Raw genomic sequence first — 14877 nt, 5'->3', positions numbered from 1 at the left:
AGTGAAAGAGATTTGAAATAAGATTTGCTGGTAATATGCATTATTTTACCTGAACTCTGTAAGGCCCTGATGATTTGCATTGTGGCACATGGTTTTCAGTTATTACATGGCTACTGAGTTTACAGGAGCTGAATGTGTCCATGTTCATGAAGAAACAAAGCAAATTCAGTTGTCCCATTTAAATCACATTTTTAGACGATGACTGCAAATGTACAGTAGCAGCTAAAGAGTGTTTTCACTTTCACCGAGCTGATAAGGCAACATTCGCTGGGAACGTACAGTAGCAGCCAAAGTGTTTTTCACTTTCATTAAGCTGATAAGGCAACATTCACTGGAAAGAACGCCGTGTTTTGTCCTCAATCTGCAGGGAGCGATGCGGAGCGATGGTGCTTTGGAAAAATAATAGTTAAATGATCATTAAGAGACTACAGGAGAACAATCAATGAAGCTGGAGAGCACTAATGTCATTAGAGGCTTTATATTTGCCACAGCTGTGTGTTTTACATGTGATGTAATGAATCTCATCATACTGTTGATTTAATTATGTCACCACTCTCTTTTCATTTGCATATGTAATCCACAACCATCTTGATGCTTTTCCATTATTAAAACAAGATGTTTATTCTTGATATTCTGTTCTTGTGATTTTCTTCTGCATCAGTTAACATTTCACTTCTGTAAATGCGGAATTATTTCTTTTCTCTTATACAAGATTTGTAGGTTAGGGTATTGTGTACTCTTTGGTAGGCAAAGAAACATAAAATTGGGCTTCCCTCGACTAAAGATGTTTTTCTGGTCGACTAGTAGTCGTTAATTTTAAGCATCAGTTGACGTTGCATGTTTATTAATAAATTATATAAATCATAAAAATGAGCCTTTAATTGCCTACATAGCCTAATAAGCACTCAAACGCACAGCAAGGTGACCATTAATGTTTTAGAAATTCATAAACGTGCTTTCTTTGTTTTCGGCTTAAGAAATGAAGTCAGTGACACTGATTCGTCATCTCCGCAGTAGTGATGTGTCTGCATGTTTCATATGGATTACATAATCTTAGAATATTTGTATTTGAATTGGTTCATTTAAAGGGGTCCTATTATGCTCTTTTACAAAGTCTTTATTTTGTTTTGGGCAGTGTTGTTTTTGACAACCATCTTAGATTTAGTCTTAGTCTTAGTCTTTTGGACTAAAATGCTTCTTAGTTTTAGTCAAATTTTAGTCACTTCTATATGTGATAGTTTTAGTCCAATTTTAGTTGACGAAAAGTCAAAAAGGTTTTAGTCTAGTGTTAGTCAAAAAAAGGGAAAAAAAGTAGTCTTTTAACAAATTAATGTAGGTCAGTAAGTATTTTACTGTTGGGTAGTGTCACTTATAAGTTCTGAAAATAGCAGATCTATAGTTCAACACAATGTGAGCTTCCGGATTGACTATTTTCACCAATAATTACAATAATGAAGGAATGTTTTAGAACATAAAAGACAAACAAGGATGGAATGCTAAAACGGCTTGCCATACTAGTATAGCAAAGAGTATTTAATGCTAAAACGGCTTGCCATAGCGTCAGATACTTTTTAAGTTTTAATTGGCATGCACAATAAGCGGAAATGTCATGCATTTTAAACGTCTGACGGACCACCCACTAACATTTTCGTCTATTCTCGTCTCGTCAACGAAAACTCACACACGTCTCGTCATGTTTTAGTCATCAACGAGCCATTTTTATCTCGTCATCGTCTCGTTATCGTCATGAAAAAAAGTGGCGTCAACGAAATGATTTCGTCATCGTTGACGAAAACAACACTGGTTTTGGGGCTGCACTAGAACATGCTCTCATGCTTGGTGGTTGCATTATTTTTAACATAATTTACATTATTACAATAGCTTTCTCCCCAAGCTGGCACAAATGGCTCGATTAGTTCTGGGTTTGATGAAGGTCCACCTTCCGAAAAACAAAATGTGTTGTGATTGGTTAGCAGTTATACTGCGTTGCAATTGGCGAACAGCTTAGACAGCGTTTCAGTACTGCCACGCCGCTTCCCAAAGCAGCAAGTTCCGTGTACAACTGTTATCGCAAGGCTGATTAAAGTGTTTCTTACGGTTTAAATATGGATATTTTTCTTACAAAAACACATCGGATCGCTAAAGGAGGCTTTTACTGACCCCTCCGGAGTCATGTGAGGCACTTTTTTTATTATGGATCGACTTGTTTTGGACTGATGGAGAGAAACACTTGTCTATGCCGTTCTAAAGTTTGGGAGTGCCAGGGTTATTTTTAACATAACTCCGATTTCATTCGTCTGAAAGCAGGAAGTCAGGGGAAAGTAAACAATACGCTACAGTAGTGTTGGTCCTATCGTCAGCCTGCAAGATCGCTGATACATGAAACTATAATTATTACAACCGATGACCATCACTCTAGTCAATGCTTGTGTTTACATCAGCCGCGGCTCTGCATGTGTTTCGACCCTCTATACCGCACACGTCAACCATGCGTCTCCAACACGGCTCCCAGAGCAGTTCTCGGACACTTTAGTCAATGCTTGCTTTTATACAGGCCGCCCTGTGGCTCGCTGAAGCATCCCAGAAGCGGCTGTCAATGCTACATCACTAAAGTTAGGCGAACCCCCACCTCGTGCCTCCCCACCCGCCAACGATTCGAATTTCCGTAGGCGGGATTTATTTGAATGATATTTTAAAGGACAGTGCTGTGACATCATAGCATGCGGGAAAAAAACAAGTGCTGTAGTCCAAAGGAGCCGTTCGTTGTATAGTTTTTGAAAAGGGATTTTTTTAAAAACGAAATATCTGCCTTTGGAGTGGACTTCGAGATTTGTAACTTTGTAGATGTTTTTTATGCCCAAACATACACACACCACACACTGGCTAAAATTTTAAAAGTGAAAAAGCATGATAGGACCCCTTTAAAAGTAGACATTTCACTCTTTACAGAAATCTTTTTCTTGTCTGTAAGACCTGTATGACCAAAAATGACAGAGTATTTTAAGAGCAAGTGACCGCACCGGTGCCTCCATCGGTCAGTGAGCACGCTACTGTTCAGCTTCCACACTCCATTGAACTCCCATATAAAGTTGCTTCTACATACATCTTTCAGATGAAAAAAGCCATATTTGAGGTGGATGAATGATGTACTATATTACCACATAAACCAGCCGTTTCCGATCTGACCATTACAGACATGTGACTTCACCGCTTCTTGTGGATTTTTTTTTTCTGCGTCTAAGCAACTAATAAAAATTTAGTCGACTAAGCCTCGACTCAACCAACAGTTAATCAACTATTAGGGGACATTAAATATTAATTTTGTTAATACAAAGTAATAACAGCAAGTTTTCACAGTTCAGTAGTTTATTTTCTATTTCTTCGCGTGAAAACTGAATGATGGTCAGATCTCTGTGTGAACCATATCAGACTCCTTTGTACACAAATATCACTCAATTATTATACTTTAAGCCAAACTGTATGTTTGGTCAACTGCAACTTGATATTCATATCCTACTGGGCACACAGATGCAAAAAAAAAAAAAGTTTCATTTGTTAACATTAGTTAAAATGAACTAAAATGAACAGCATGTATTCATCTTAGAGAATGTTAATTTCAGCATTTACTAATGCATTATTAAAATCACAAGTTGTTAACATGAACTAACATGAACAATGAACAACTGTATTTTCATTAATTAACATTAACAGTGATTAATAAACAGTGTAACAAATGCATTGTTAATTATTCATTCTTGCTAGTTAATACATTGACTAATGTTAACAAATAACACCTTATTGTAAAATGTAAAAAAAAAAAAAAAAAAATGTCCAAAACAGTTTTTGTATCAAAAATCTAACGTGCCTAAGACTTACACAGTATTGTATATATTTCACATTTGAGAGATTGATAATCACCAACACAATAGAGCAATAATGTGATTTATCTTATTTCTTCTACAATCAGAAGAGCTCATAGGCAGGTTCATGACTAAAGAACAAACTCAATAATGAATCTGCATCTCACAATAATAATTACATAAACAGTTTTTATAAAAAAAAAAACTTGTAATTAATTGTCAGCAACAATCACTTGCTCAACAGTTTCTCAGTATTTCTTTTTTGTAATGTATTATTACAGTGTTTTATACGAGGCTGTGAAAAAATAGGACGGTCAAAGTACTTTTGCAAATTCTTGTGTTAATTCATTGAGGTTTCATGCTGATGAAGAAAACTGAGAAGCTAAAGATGACAAAAGTGTGTCTGTTTTGACACTGAAAACCACTGTAACAGAAAAAAACGACAGGTTAAAAACCCAGCCACTATTTGACAGTCTTTTGCCTTTTTCTTCCATCCAGATAAACAGCTCCATGTCATCTTCACGCAACAAACGACACTTTGTTACATTGAATTTCAGAAGTATCCTAATGGACGGTTGCATCAGTTGTTTACCACCAAATTTCCGTCAGGAGCCAATGGCGCGTTGCATCATTGCCAATCGCTGTTAATGATGAGGACTTGCCACTACATGTTTTCTCAATGAATCCCACCATCCAATAACTCGTTCTTCATAAAGCCAGTAAATATGTTAAAATGTAACCATGTTATCTGTTCTAGAAAATAAATAATATGCAAATGTTTTTTTCTGTAAGAGAACCATTCAGACCATACATTTCCATATTGGCCTTTAGTCTCCAAAACGCCTGGCTCTGATTGGCTCCTGAAGCTCCCGGTGGTGTTGAATCATGGGAGTGAAGGTGTTGTCTATCACCTTCAGTTTAAAATGAGCTGTCAGTCCCACAACAAACTTAATACCAGATCTTGCGGCTGAAGAGCATCTCGGAGACCACAGTAACTCATGTAAGGTAAGAGATGCTGCTTATAATAACTGTGGAAAGCTTTCTCTGTGTTCAGCTTTACTGGCAGAATAAATGACAACTGACACATTATTGAGACAGTTTAGTTGTACTAAAACTATAGACTGAGGCTGCTGAATAACTCAACTTAATGAAATGTATTGTTCACTAGAACTGCTTTACAGATAAAAACTGAAGCCATAATGATATTTAAAATAGCAGATTGCTGAAACTCTTTATTTCTGTGAAGCTGCTTTGAGACAAAGCAGAGGATCTGCAGAGGATCAGGTCTAGTTGTCATAAATAAACATGCCCTGTTGTAAATAGCAAAGTGTTTTGAATGAACTGACAATCGTGTTTTTCCTACACTGTAAACAAAATCTGTAGAAATTACAGTATTACTGGCAGCTGGTTGCCAGTAACTTACTGTAGATTTAAATTTATGCTATTTACTGGCAACAGTTTGTTCAAAGTTAATTGAACATTAACAAGTCTTTATCTTTACAGAATAAAACTAAAATAACAGCCTCATGCAAAGCATTCTGGGAACCAAAATCTGAAGGAAAAAACAGAAAAAGGTTGATGAAGGTTTCTGGTTCCCAGAATGCTTTGCAGTAGGTTGTTATTTTATAGTTTTATTCTGTAAAGACAAAGACTTGTTAATGTTTAATGTTCATTTAACTTTGAACAAACTGTTGCCAGTAAATAACAAATTAAAAATCTACAGTAAGTTACTGGCAACCAGCTGCAGAACTACAGCAAATTTTTTACAGTGTTATAGTCAAGACTTTAAGGTTTGACTGTGGGATATGCATTTTTTAAATTAGCATAGAAAGTGAATATTCTTCAAAAGACGAAATTCAGAAAGCCTGTTGTTGCATGAATGAGCATGATGTGATCCTGATGCAGATACATGCTTTATTTTGAGTATCATGACAGAAGTGAAAGCTTCAGTTCAGGTTTCTGCTGCTGGAGACATTGATGTGGCATTTTGGAGGAAACACATGTAAAGGAGGGCCAGAGAAGCATTGATTGTTTGGTTGCATTTAATCACTGTTTGTGTGTTTCAGCTGTTGGTCTTGACACACTAAGAGGACGATGGCAATTCTAGAGCTCTTCAGATTCATCAACTCCTCTCTGCTCATCAAACAGCGGCCTCTCAACATCTCATCAGCCGAGAAGACCGTGTACGCCGGCTGCGCAGACATGCCCGTCGTCCTCATCTTCTACCTGGTGCTGCAGTTCATCAACATGTTCTTGGGCATCCCAGCCAATATCATGGTTCTATGGCTCATTCGTAAGAATAAGGGTGACTCATCCACCTCAGACATCTTCATCATCCAGCTGGCCGTGCTGGACACCTTCTTCTGCCTCATTCCTCCGCTGGAGTTGGCCAACATCGTCTATCTGACCACCAGCAGCACCTGGTACGTCCTGCGCTTCTTCTATGGTGTCAAAGACTCGTCGCCGCTCTTCCTGTCCTGCATCTGTTTGGACAGATATATGGCTGTCCGCCATCCCATCACCTTCACCAACCTCAAAGACAAGCGGCATCGCTCTGTCTGCGCCGGCGTCGTCTGGTTCATCACTCTGGTCTACGCTGCATTAAAGTGTGTGGGAAACATCCCTAACTTTGATAAAGTGTTCACTGTTATGATCCTGGCAGCATTTGCATTCATGCTGTTCTGTAATGTCTCCATCCTCTGGGCTCTGAGACAATCGGCTCCAGGCCGAGATGAGAGACATCCAGTCAAGAAGAAAGCCTTCAAAATGGTCCTCATCATCTTGGCCATCATTGTGGTTAACTATTTCCCGCCGGTGGCTCTCTTTCCCTTTCGAGAATATTTCTCTCCCGATGTTTTCCGCTGTTATATCCACTACATCGCCTTCGGCTTCATGGACATTAGCAGCAGCATTCAACCGGCTTTGTATCTATCGCGGGAGAAGCTGCCCAATACGCTGCGCTGCTGCTCTAAAAACGCCGAATGTGCCGATGATCCCGTTTACACCGTCAGTCAGTGAGCGGCTGATATTGGACTGTTTCATTCGATGGAACTGAACTGCATGCACATAATAATGTAGGTTTGTGCACTGTGTTTATTCTAAACAATGTGATCATGTTAGACTCATTCTGACGGGAATCTGCAGCCGTTTTATGCTTAAGCATGTTCGTTGTTGGAAAAATACATGGAAAACGTAAGTACCAACCTGCTGAGCAGTTGCATATTTTGCGCACATAAACATGTTGTTATTAACATTTTAGTTTTTCGTTTAAGTGCATTAATAATGTCACATCAGACTCATTAATGTATACTTTATTAACTTATGTCTGTAAATTCTGTTCTGTTCAAGACAGCTGCTTTTTAATGTTAAAAAGTATATGTATGAAGTATATGATTAATATTTATTTGTTAATAAATACATGCACGTTCGAACAGTTTTGATTAATGAACGGTGTTTGCGTCTATAAAATGTGCTTATGTGTAAAAGTCTCGTTATCACCCTGTAGAAGTTTAATGAAGTCAGCTTTATTCTGTTTGTAGGCAGTGTCTACCCTGTTTACAGCTCGTCTGATCTGACACGCGTTCAGCGCTAAATCTTCATACTTATACTACGCCCTTAAAGTATGTACTCTCTTGGTGAAGACAAAGTACACATTTTTGAGTGTGTAGTAGAAAAGTAGGCAAGCTTTGGGACATACTAACACGTCACACAACTGCGTCTTAGAAAAATGGCCTGTCAATCATCTTGTCACAGTTAACATTCTCCACATTTAATTTAATTTAACATCCTACCGTATTGGAGAGAAAAGTAGCACGTTTATCTGCCATTTGCGGTCTTTCATGCCGAAAACTTTACTTATATTTTCTGCATAATGATGCATTTAAAAGATAAACGACCAAACGGGTGTTTATAAAAGTTCACATTGCTGTTGCATATAAAATATAACACATATAACATTAAATAAATATATTTTACCAGGTTATGTGGATTATTAGTAACTTAAACCCCTTTTTCTAAACAGTTCTGTACACGGTCGCGCACATCTGCAATGCTAGTTTTTTTTACGCGTTTTATTCGTGTTTGTAGTTCTGGACTGAATCCTTTGCCAAAGCGCAATAAATTGTGGGCAATATTAGCCATTAGAGTGTGCACGGATCCACACTTTAAAAATCGACCTGAAATAGTAGATCATCTGGGGACTTTTGGCATACTCTTTACAGCATACTATGCTTTGGGACTAACTTATTGTAATTCCACATACTATTTAGGACGGATAGTATGAACATTGGGACGCAGGGCGGGTATAAACGAGTTCAGAACGCTTTGTCGCACAATCACTGAAGCACATCTAACAAGTTAATTTAACTTTGTAAGATGGGTCTAATTTGATTCCAGAAAAGACTGATTTTTACTTGGTGGTAGTTGGTTAGACCAGTTCTTAAAGGAGTAGTACTTTCAGAACAAAATTTTACAGATAATGTACTCACCCCCTTGTCATCCAAGATGTTCATGTCTTTCTTTCTTCAGCCTTAAGGAAATTATGTTTTTTTGTTTTTTGAGTAAAATATTTCAGGATTTCTCTCGATATGAATTTCTATGGTGCCCCCGAGTTTGAACTTCCAAAATGCAGCCTCAAAGGGCTCTAAATGATCACAGACAAGGAAAAGAGGGTCTTATCTAGCAAAATGATGGGTTTAAAAAAAAAAAAAAAAAAAAAAGCCAATTTATATACTTTTTAACCTCAAATATTAATCTTGCCTAGCTCGGCCAAAAAAAGTATATAAGGGCAGATTAAAACTAAAAAGTAAACAAGTTGTAAATATTTTTAGAAAATAACCGATCGTTTGGCTGGATAAGACCCTTGTTCCTCAGCTGGGATCATTTAGAGTCCTTTGAAGCTGCATTTAAACTGCATTTTGGAAGTTCAAACTCAAGGGCACCATAGAAGTCCACTATATGGAGAAAAATCCTGAAAACTTTTTTCTCAAAAAACACCATTTCTTTACGACTGAAAAAAGAAAGACATGAACATCTTGGATGACAAGGGGGTGAGTACATTATCTGTAAATACTTGTGAACTACTCCTTTAAACCGTTTATATGACTCCTGAAGTCCAGTTAATCGGATCTGCATTCATTGGGGGAACTGAAGTGATTCATTTCCACTACACTATAACTGAACACTAGAGGGCACTGGATGACCATGAGAAACTATACGAGCTGCTTAATTAACTATGTAAAGCATGTGACATAATAGTTAAAAAAAAAAAAAAATATATATATATATATATATATATATATAAAATGTTTGAGTATCACATAAATCAGACTTTTATGGCTCATATAGTCTAATATAGTGATAAAGTAGGGGAAAACATCTAAATTTTAATCAGAGACTCAAATTGAGCGAAATATGCAAATAGGTGAAGATGCTGATGTGTTTACATACAAAAAGCAAGACTAAATTCTTATGTTTCTAATGTAAATCAATCAAATCTTTATAATGGTTTTCACTCTATATCTCCAATTAGATGATCAAAACATATCATGTAATGCAATGTAATGCAATGATGATTGAGAGATAAACAAATAAATGCCCCACAAAAGACTTGATTTGTTTTCAAGGCGTGGTTAGATAATTCCTCCACTGAGTGAAAGTGAAAAAGTGAAAGTACAGATCCTGGAAACAAATGTTCCTCAAAAGTCTGGAGATCATATTTGAGACTTACTGTTTTTTCTTTAAAAAAATATGTCTGAACAACGAAGCTGCTTCAGTCCAGTAAGTAGCCTATTCATTCATCTGTAAGCTGAATAAATAATCTTTCCATTGATGTATGGTTTGTTATATTTGCCCGAGTTACAATCAGTTGAAAATCTGGAATCTGAGGGTTAAAAAAAAATAAAATATAGAGAAAATCGCCTTTAAAGTTGTCCAAATTAAGTTCTTAGCAATTCATATTACTAATCAAAAATTACGTTTTTATATATTTACCGTAGGACATTTACAAAATATCTTCATAGAATATGATCTTTACTTAATATCCTAATGATTTTTGGCATAAAAAATATATATTTTTTTGGCTATTGTTACAAATATACCTGTGCTACTTAAGACTGGTTTTGTGGTCAAGGGGTACATATTACTAAGACTATCAAAGTTATTCTTACGTATATTCTTAAGTACGTCTACTTCACAGCAAAAAGTCAAGTGAAGCAAGCGCTGAAGGTGGATATTTGTACAATTAGAGTAAAATAATTTGATTAAAAAAAGGTTTAACTGTCAGTCAGATAAAAGAAGGTTTATGGTAGATTAACAGCAAAGTCTGATCATGTTGATCATTTAGATTCTAGAAATCCATGATCTAATATGATACTGCATCTTTATAGGCTTTATATGACTTATCCTAATGAACAATCACAAATGTTATTTGGTCAAGTAAATCTAAAGATGCAAACAACACACTGACCTATTTAAAAAGCTTTATTCCGTCACTGAAGCTTTGAGTTAACATTCAAGAGGAGTTGAAATTATTACCATTAATTCACAATACAATAGAGAAGATCTTATACAAGGTTCTTAAGTTAAATTGCATTTAATCTAAGATGTGCTTACATCATAACTGACATTTAACAAACCAGGTCAAACAGGACGACAGCATTAATTTCCAACGAACATAATTAATACAGTCACAGACAGAAAACACGCTGTCTAAAGGAATGAAGACCAATCTAAATTATCTAAACATCAGTACAGTATGTGTGCTGTGCAATGTGCGAAAACTACCATGATAACGTCATGGTATTCCTTCAACATGAATATGACTGAACCATTCAGTATTGGGGATGAACATCAGATCTTAAGATCCTCATGATTCAATGGATCGAAAACTATATTTCCAATAACAAGAACCATAATGTAAATCAAAAAGTCACTGTAGTCCAGCAGAGTCAACATGTTTAAAGGAACACTCCACTTTTTTTTTTTGGAAATAGGCTCAGTCTCCAACTCCCACCCATATTAATAAGTTGAGTTTTACCGTTTTGAAATCCATTCAGCCACTTTCCTGTTCTGGCGATATCACTTTTAGCATAGCTTAGCATAGATCATTGAATCCAATAGCATCGCATTCAAAAATGACCAACGAGTTTCCATATTTGTCCTATTTAAAACTTGACTTTTCTGTAGTTTTATCGTGTACTAATACCGGCGGAAAATGTTTTCTAGGCCGATAAGATTAGGAACTACACTCCCATTCCGGCGTAATAGTCAAGGAAGTTTGCTGCCGTAATATGGACGAAGCAGGAGCAGTAATACCACGCAGCACATGTGCAAATGCTAAACTAGCTGGGAACTAATTTCAGGTGCTGCATGATATTACTGCGCCTACTTCGGCCATGTTACGGCAGCAAACTTCCTTGACTATAATGCCGGAATGGGAGTGTATTTCCTAATCTAATCGGCCTAGAAAATAGCAGCTTTACATTTTCAGCAGGTATTAGTACACGATATAACTACAGAAGAGTCAAGTTTTAAATAGGACAAATATCGAAACTCGTTGGCAATTTTTGAACGCGATGCTATTGGTCTAATAGGATTCAATGATCTATGCTAAGCTATGCTAAAAGTGATATCGCCAGAACAGGAGAACGGCTGAATGGATTTCAAAACGGTAAAACTCAACTTATTAACTCGGGGGGAGTTGGAGGATGAGCCTATTTCCAAAAAAAGTGGAGTGTTCCTTTAAGAAGTGATGCTGAGGAACATTAGGATGAATGAAGATGCAGGAACACGTTACAGTCTGGTCACCGTTACGCACAGCTCTGGTCGCCTTCGCTCTTGGCTGCTGTGTGCAGTTTCTGGTGTTTCTTCAGAGACGACTGGTCGCTGTATTTCCTATCGCAGTGCGAGCAGCAGTACAGCTTCTCTTTGGTGTGGACCAGCTCGTGTCTCTTGAGGTGTCCGGCCCGGCTGAAGCTCTTGTCGCAGTGTGAGCAGGTGTGCAGTTTCTCTCCGGTGTGTGTTAACTGGTGCAGTTTCAGGCTACTGGCCACTGTGAAGCGTTTCCCGCACTCGGCACAGCCGTACGGCCGCTCGCCGGTGTGCATGCGCTTGTGGATGGTCAGATGCCCGGCCTGGCTGAAGGTCTTAGTGCACAGCTCGCACCGGTACGGCTTTTCGCCTGTGTGAATGCGGTAGTGTGTTTTAAGATCGCCCATTCCATTGAACCTCTTCCCACACTGGCCACAGGCGTACGGCTTTTCTCCAGTGTGGACTCTCTGGTGGCTCCTCAGGTTTCCAGCGTTGGTAAAGGTTTTGCCACATACAGTGCAGGTGTATGGCCGTTCGCCCGTGTGGGTCCGTAGGTGGACTTTAAGCTGGTTGTGTTCATTAAATCGTTTGCCACAGTGCGGGCAGCAGTACGGCCTCTCGCCCGTGTGGATCCTCCTGTGGATGCGCAGCTGGCCCTGATGGCTGTAGCTTTTTCCACAAAGGTTACAGGCAAAGGGTCTTTCTCCAGTGTGCGTTCTTTGGTGGTTCTTCAGGAGATCGGCTCGGTCGAACCCCTTTCCGCACTGGCCGCAGATGTGCGTCTTCTCTAAGCTGTGAGATCTCAGGTGGATGTTAAGTGATGCTTCATGCTTGAAGGTCTTGTTACACTGACCGCAGGAATAGTTTGGTCTCAGCTCTTGTGAGATTGAGGGTGATGCCGTCATATGAAACAATCCAGAAATTCCTTCTTCGGACAGTCCATTTGGATTAGACTCTTCATCAGAGATAACATCAGCCTCTGGTGATGACGACGACTTCGTCGCTGCATCTTTGCTATGCTCACCCTCACTATAAAGGTGTTTGTCTGTCACTACCGTTACTTTAACATCACAGTCATTAGAGTTGATCTCCGGCTCTAAAGGACGTTTAAATATAGCGTGACGTTCAGAGTCAAAGTTCTCCTCAGCATCCTCTATTTTTATTTCTTTACTGGTGTATTTAGGAGAAGCATGATGATTGGAAAGGTCAACAGCACATCCATGATCTGTGTCTGGGTCAGCCTTTACAAATAAATATGTTGTTGTGCAATCATTGTTTGAGTGGAGTGATGTGACATCTGTGGTTTGTGATTTTGTACCGCTGCACAGTAAATCTCCAGCCATATTCGGCTGATCATTGTATTCACTTACATTAGCAGACGAAGTCTGGCTGAAAGTGTCTCTTGAAAAGTCAAGCTGAGCCAAAGAGTCTTCATTTTCTGCAACACACACAAAAACATCTTGTTGCTGGCCAACATATGTCCAAAATAAACACTTAAGAAGAGTTAAACTTTTGCAGAGGATTAAAACAGATTTTACATAAACCATAACTGGCTGAAATACATAACAGACTGAAATACATAACAGACAGCAGTTGTTGTGTTTTGTTTGATGAATTAAATGTTGCCGTCTGTTATGACAGAGTGAACTGATTTAGAAACTAATACTTCACCCCTTGTCGCACGTTATATTATTTGCATTTACTTGTATGTAAGATGCGTTTGTCAAATGATAAGCACAGAATAAATAAAACAAATGCACAGCTCTTATGGGCAACATTAGGATATGCACGCATTAACCAAAAAACAGCGCAGTGTATACTTCCCATGACATAATTTTCCAAATTGCACTCACCTGTTTTAATATAATTTGTCCTTTTTTCTTTTGCACAAAGTCGATTTCTCAGATCTTGATTTTCGGACTCAATTCGCTGAATTTTACGCTGATACTCGCCGACAGTTTGTTCCACTGAATCTAGAATGTCACTGACGGTCGCACGGAAGATTTCGTTTAATGAAGCTTCAAGAAAGGCTTTTAAATCACCAAACTTCGCCATTTCAACAAATACACAGAGCCGCAGTGACCGCGAAACAACCGCGAGCGCTGCCGAACTCACCGTTGCCCCCTTCAGGACTGGAAGAAAATTACAGCCGCTCTGTTTGTTTCGATGGTTTCGGTATGTCAAACATTTGCAGCAACAGTTTTACTTCAGATAATAACGTTTCTGTCCATTCAATTGAACATGGTCGTATAATGCGTTATTTCTCAATATAATCATCTTTACATCATATCTTAGTCATGCACCTTTATTTAAACTTCGACTAACAATGTTTAGGCTATTTCAACTGCATTTGTTGCAAGTCGTTGCCGTGTCGTGCCAGTGTTTTAACGGGTCATTCCACTGTTATATTCTGTGCTTAACACGTTTGTGAACTATACTCTAATTTACTGATTTTTTTTGGATAATGTGTGTTGACGGATAGGCCATCAGGATGTTTCCTCGCTTAAAGGACAGCAGTGTGTGTGTGGACAGATGATGGATGGACTGGAGAGTCCTGACAGGTTCCAGTTTTACCTGCCGACTGCGGAATGTCTGTCCGTCAGGTGGGCGGGGCGCTCAGGTGTCAAGTGTCTTTCCGCTTTTGCCAACAGCCAATCGTATTATCATTTTCTTGTATACGCGCATCGGTTTTTAATTCGTAGTATTTTAACAGATTCCTCACAGACATGAGCCGGTGAGTTAAATTATTTTATTTTATTATCTATTTTTTTCGGTTCTGAATGAGCCTGTTTGTTTTGCGTTGCCTTTTGTTTGTCTTTTGAACCGAGGCTGCTGTAGCCTACCTGCAACATGCAAAAAATGCTGTTGGACTTGTTTGCGAAGGATTTTTTGAAAACGACCGTGGCATCAAGTCGTGCAGAACGGATTTAATTCATTCATTTTATAGATCTTTTTCAGTTAAAAAGAAAATTGATTCTGACAGAGGCTTTTTAGTTCATTTGCTCACTTGCTTGTGTGTAGCCTATTGACACTACAAATAATGCACTTCAGTTGTCTTTAATGTCGAAGACTGTCCATTTAACAGCTGTGTCCTGAAAACATATGTGACCCTGGATCACAAAACCAGTCTTAAGTAGCACGGATATATTTGTAGCAATAGCCAAAAATACATTGTATGGGTCAAAATAATAAATTTTTCTTTAATGCC

At 38.2% G+C, this 14877-nt stretch overlaps 2 protein-coding genes and 1 long non-coding RNA gene across 3 annotated transcripts; 2 read left to right on the top strand and 1 right to left on the bottom strand.

The window, feature by feature from the left end:
* The first annotated feature begins 23 nt into the window (after positions 1–23).
* On the top strand, positions 24–629 carry LOC141335269 (uncharacterized). Its single transcript, XR_012355607.1, has 2 exons — positions 24–257; positions 322–629. It is a non-coding gene; the product is annotated as an uncharacterized lncRNA (long non-coding RNA).
* A 5205-nt stretch (positions 630–5834) lies between these two features.
* hcar2 (hydroxycarboxylic acid receptor 2-) lies at positions 5835–7120 on the top strand. Its single transcript, XM_073839395.1, has one exon. It carries the CDS (start codon positions 5955–5957, stop codon positions 6876–6878), a length of 924 nt encoding a protein of 307 aa, XP_073695496.1. The 5' UTR covers positions 5835–5954; the 3' UTR covers positions 6879–7120.
* A 3866-nt stretch (positions 7121–10986) lies between these two features.
* LOC141335648 (uncharacterized) lies at positions 10987–13741 on the bottom strand. The gene is made up of 2 exons (XM_073841174.1): positions 13523–13741; positions 10987–13107 (listed from the first exon to the last, which is right to left on the bottom strand). Exons 1-2 carry the CDS (start codon positions 13722–13724, stop codon positions 11669–11671), a joined length of 1641 nt encoding a protein of 546 aa, XP_073697275.1. The 5' UTR covers positions 13725–13741; the 3' UTR covers positions 10987–11668.
* Positions 13742–14877: the final 1136 nt, after the last annotated feature.

This window comes from Garra rufa, chromosome 5 (assembly GCF_049309525.1).
Source record: "Garra rufa chromosome 5, GarRuf1.0, whole genome shotgun sequence".
Classification (NCBI taxonomy): domain Eukaryota; kingdom Metazoa; phylum Chordata; class Actinopteri; order Cypriniformes; family Cyprinidae; genus Garra; species Garra rufa.
The sequence above is the reverse complement of the archived record's forward strand: the minus strand, read 5'-3'. Positions and strand labels throughout refer to the sequence as shown.

Coding starts and splice junctions, on each gene's coding strand:
- LOC141335648 (XM_073841174.1), bottom strand. CDS start 13,724: ATGGCGAAGTTTGGTGATTTAAAAGCCTTTCTTGAAGCTTCATTAAAC. Junction 13,108..13,522: donor GACAAATTATATTAAAACAG/GTGAGTGCAATT, acceptor TGTGTGTTGCAG/AAAATGAAGACTCTTTGGCT.
- hcar2 (XM_073839395.1), top strand. CDS start 5,955: ATGGCAATTCTAGAGCTCTTCAGATTCATCAACTCCTCTCTGCTCATC.